General features: G+C 38.6%; 1 protein-coding gene across 1 annotated transcript in view; it reads left to right on the forward strand.

The window, feature by feature from the left end:
* Positions 1 to 202: 202 nt before the first annotated feature.
* LOC104412263 (cAMP-dependent protein kinase type I-beta regulatory subunit) overlaps positions 203 to 3665 on the forward strand; it is an 18805-nt gene continuing 15342 nt past the window's right edge. The window contains exon 1 of the mRNA XM_010022918.1: positions 203 to 343. Within this exon, the coding sequence (XP_010021220.1) occupies positions 203 to 343 (141 nt within the window). The remainder of the gene's footprint in view (positions 344 to 3665) is intronic.

Here is a 3665-nt window from a genome sequence, read left to right on the forward strand (position 1 = left end):
CCAACTTTTAAGATTATTATCTAGGTGATTACTAAAGTCTAAGACACAATGAATAAATACATTCATGTTTCCCAACTGGAGGTTTGTGCAAAGTGCCTGGATGAAAGAAATGTTTCTTTTATAACAGAACCAGCCATAGCAGAGCTGTCAGTTTAGATACAAATCTTCAGCCAAAGTTAGAGTCTTCTTATAATAAAGCTTTATGATCTTCAATATTTTAGAGTCCCTGGACAAATGGGAGCGGCTGACAGTGGCTGATGCACTGGAACCTGTCCAGTTTGAAGATGGAGAAAAAATTGTTGTGCAGGGAGAGCCCGGTGATGACTTCTTCATTATTACAGAGGTAAGACTAGCATCCTGATAAGCTCTGTCATTTTCTTATAAAGATCAAGACTGTATTAAAAGATATTTGGGTTTGGTTTAATCTCTTCCTTCAGCATAAATCTGAACTAACTCTGTGCAAGCAGGAGAATGACTCAAAATTCAAGTGAATTCAGACACCAGTTCCATGGAAATGTCTTAAGTAGAACGATCCCTAATTTCCGATAAATTGAAGATGTGGAGGAAGTTTAAGGTGTGTCTGGTGCCTTTACTGTTTGAAGGTTTGGTTTCTACATGAGATTTTTCTCATTCCAAATTACTAATACTTCAACCAGGCTGGCCAGCCACTCAGTGTGCTGATCATTGTTCCCAAAGGGACTTGCAGGAGAAATCATAAATGAACATCTTTAGACTGGAGCAGAAGACCTGATATGAAAATGGATAATTTGTTCTTTGTTTTGCCTTAAACTTAGTCCAAATGGCTGAGCCATTTTCTTGTTTACTCTCACTCAGGCAGACAGATCTGTCAGGCAGCTGAAAATGCTGACATCTTTTTGGGAGATTATCTGACACACCAGTTCCACCATTTCACTTCTGCAAACAGATGCTGATGGGGTTTTTCCTCCCTCTCTGCATAAATATTTGGATCCTTGGTATCTCATGCAAATACCTAGGTGCTGTGATATAACAAGTTATAAAAAGATATTAGAGACTCAGCCTAAGAATAACAAGACAGCATTAGGATATGACTGTATATATATTGAAGTAGGAGTTTTTCAGTTCCAGCTGTGAGTGTTCATATACAAATATATAGCCTGGGAATGACCAACATATGGCTGTGTGGTGACAGTTCAAGTGCACATGCCAGGCCAGATGTTACATGACCAGCAATGAGGAGGTGGTGGCATAGGAGTTAGAAGGTAATCTGAGTCCCTCACTGTGGGAGAAGGCGGGTTAGATGGGTTTAAGAAGGTGGTATGGTGTGTTGCCTTGGGATCCAGTTTTGTGTACACAGAATACATCTCTGGCTCCATCAGGTGACTGTGTTGTGATTTAGGAAGAAAAAGACGCTGCCCCACTCAGGTGATAATGGCTTGTACAGTGCCCATTCCAGATGGTTTAGAGGCCAGCAGTTTTTTCTTTGCTTGCTCCTTATCTGTGGTTTTTTGGACAGGTGCCTCTATCCAAGACAGCCATAACTGAATTTATAATATCTGACACTTAAAATTCCATCCTTCTTTGCTCCTGAGTGTTGGAAATAGTACTTGATTTATGAACAAATAGTTTCTCTTCTGATGCTCACAAAATTGTCAGTGCAAATAATTGCGCCTGTATACCACACAGTTAAGGAACTTTAAATGTGTGATGAGCAGTGTCCCTTCAAAACAATAGTGTCAGAATACAAGAGCCTAGATATTATATAGGGAATTTGTTTTATTAGTAAGATATTTAGTATATAAGAAAAATTTAGGACATTCCCTCCCCCTTTTTTTTTTTCCTCAGAAATAATGGATTTTTATTTCTACTAGTGTTACTAAGTGTGCTGTTATTCTTTGCAGCAGCATGAGACTAGGAAAACCTAATTTTCTTAGCCATCAAATCCCATGTGGAAAATTGGCAGCTTGCTTAAGAATAACCAAGGGCCTTTATTTTCCCCCCTTGATGGAACAGCTGTTAAGACTTGAATGGGTAGAAAAGTATTAACACTGCATACTGCATAATCTTAAAGTATCTGCTCACCTCACCCTTCCACTATAAATCTAACAGTTGCTCACTTTGGAAATTGCCTGTATTTTTCTACGTTACAGAATGAACATCCAGTATCAACTATTTCTTGTGCTGCAGTAGTATTTCTGCCTGTTCACACATAGTTTAAGCTTTGTATTTTAAACCTGATTTCATTGAAGTTTACATCTTTGATGTTAAACTTTTCTGCAGAAGAGTTGATGTGAGCTGCCAGGAACACATTATTCTACAAACTGGTTAAAAGTAGTGTTGGCTGGTTTGTTGCCACAATATGTTGAAAAGTCATTAGCTTCCTTCATATATTTTTTGATGTTTATGGCCTTACAATCCAAAACTAGAAATGCAGCCAATTTGTTTGGCTGCTGTATATGCAAAAAAACCATTTCATACATCACCAGAATGCGGTCTCCTTCGGAGCACAGTATGTCCAGTAGTACAAAGCTAAACTTTGCCACACAATTTTTGGATAAGGTACTAATTTATTATAAACCACAGTCATTCATGGCATTCCTTAGACAAATCAGTTAGCAATTTACAAAGCTTTGATGCACCAGCATCACAGATACTGGTTCCAAGTGGGATCTTGTGACTCCTATCATAAAAGCTTCTCTAAGACACCCAGGACTCACACATGGATTTTAAATGGCTAACACAGTTTTGTATGAACTTCATAAATTAATTGTTCATTTCTGGTTAGCCTGCAGTGCTGCCTTCCTCTATGACATCTCTTTGGGGTACCATCTTTTAAGTGTATTGGTTCTGCAGAACCTGAACTTACAGCCTGTGAGAGAGTTGGCACCTTCAGGATTTGCAGACTGAAGAGCAGCTATTAAACCCTTTTGAAAGGGAGACTTCCAGCCTCAGTGATGGTCAGAACAGCAATTCCCACTTTAAACCAGGAATATCATCCTGGTTAGTATGGACAAGCATGTTTAGTGTCCCCCTTCTGTCAAGCAAGCACATTCATATTTTCTTCATTTTTCTTAGTATAACCTTTATTCATGGCTTTCTGTCCACCACCTTATCTCCATTGTTGCACAGATCATAGTAGGGTGCAGGTTATTTGAGGTGCAGTCTATGTGTGTGAAAATGCCACAGGGCTTCATGGAGAGCAAGGCTGCAGCAGGAGCTCAGCCAAATTACTAGAATAACAGCAAATGTGCACAGGGAAGAGTCACAGGAAACCAGGGCTTTTTAAGTTCACTGCTCACAAAGCTGTTTATGGTTCATTTTTTGTTAAAAAGTTTAATGAGAAAAGCCTTACCCAGAGATTCCAATACTGCTACACACTTTCTGCCATTTTAAATCTTCACACGCACCAGTAAGATGTTTACTTGCAGTAGGTTGGGTGCTTTTCCATTTAAATCTTAAACAGCCATCAAAAGATTTAGTTTTAAAATTTAAAGGCTGTGATTTTCTCCAGAGATAGAATTATTTTAATGTTTATACCATATTCTTTAATTTGAAGATAGGATCAGAAGTGAATGTCTGCTTACAAAAGCAAAGTAACCACTTCTGTGAGATTGATTTACTGCACTTGAATCTGGTAATTAAAAAAAAAAGGGGGGGGGGGGGGAAAACAAAAAAAGAGACAACCA

The sequence above is a fragment of the Nestor notabilis genome, unplaced genomic scaffold (assembly GCF_000696875.1).
Source record: "Nestor notabilis isolate BGI_N333 unplaced genomic scaffold, ASM69687v1 scaffold28469, whole genome shotgun sequence".
In the NCBI taxonomy this organism is placed as follows: domain Eukaryota; kingdom Metazoa; phylum Chordata; class Aves; order Psittaciformes; family Psittacidae; genus Nestor; species Nestor notabilis.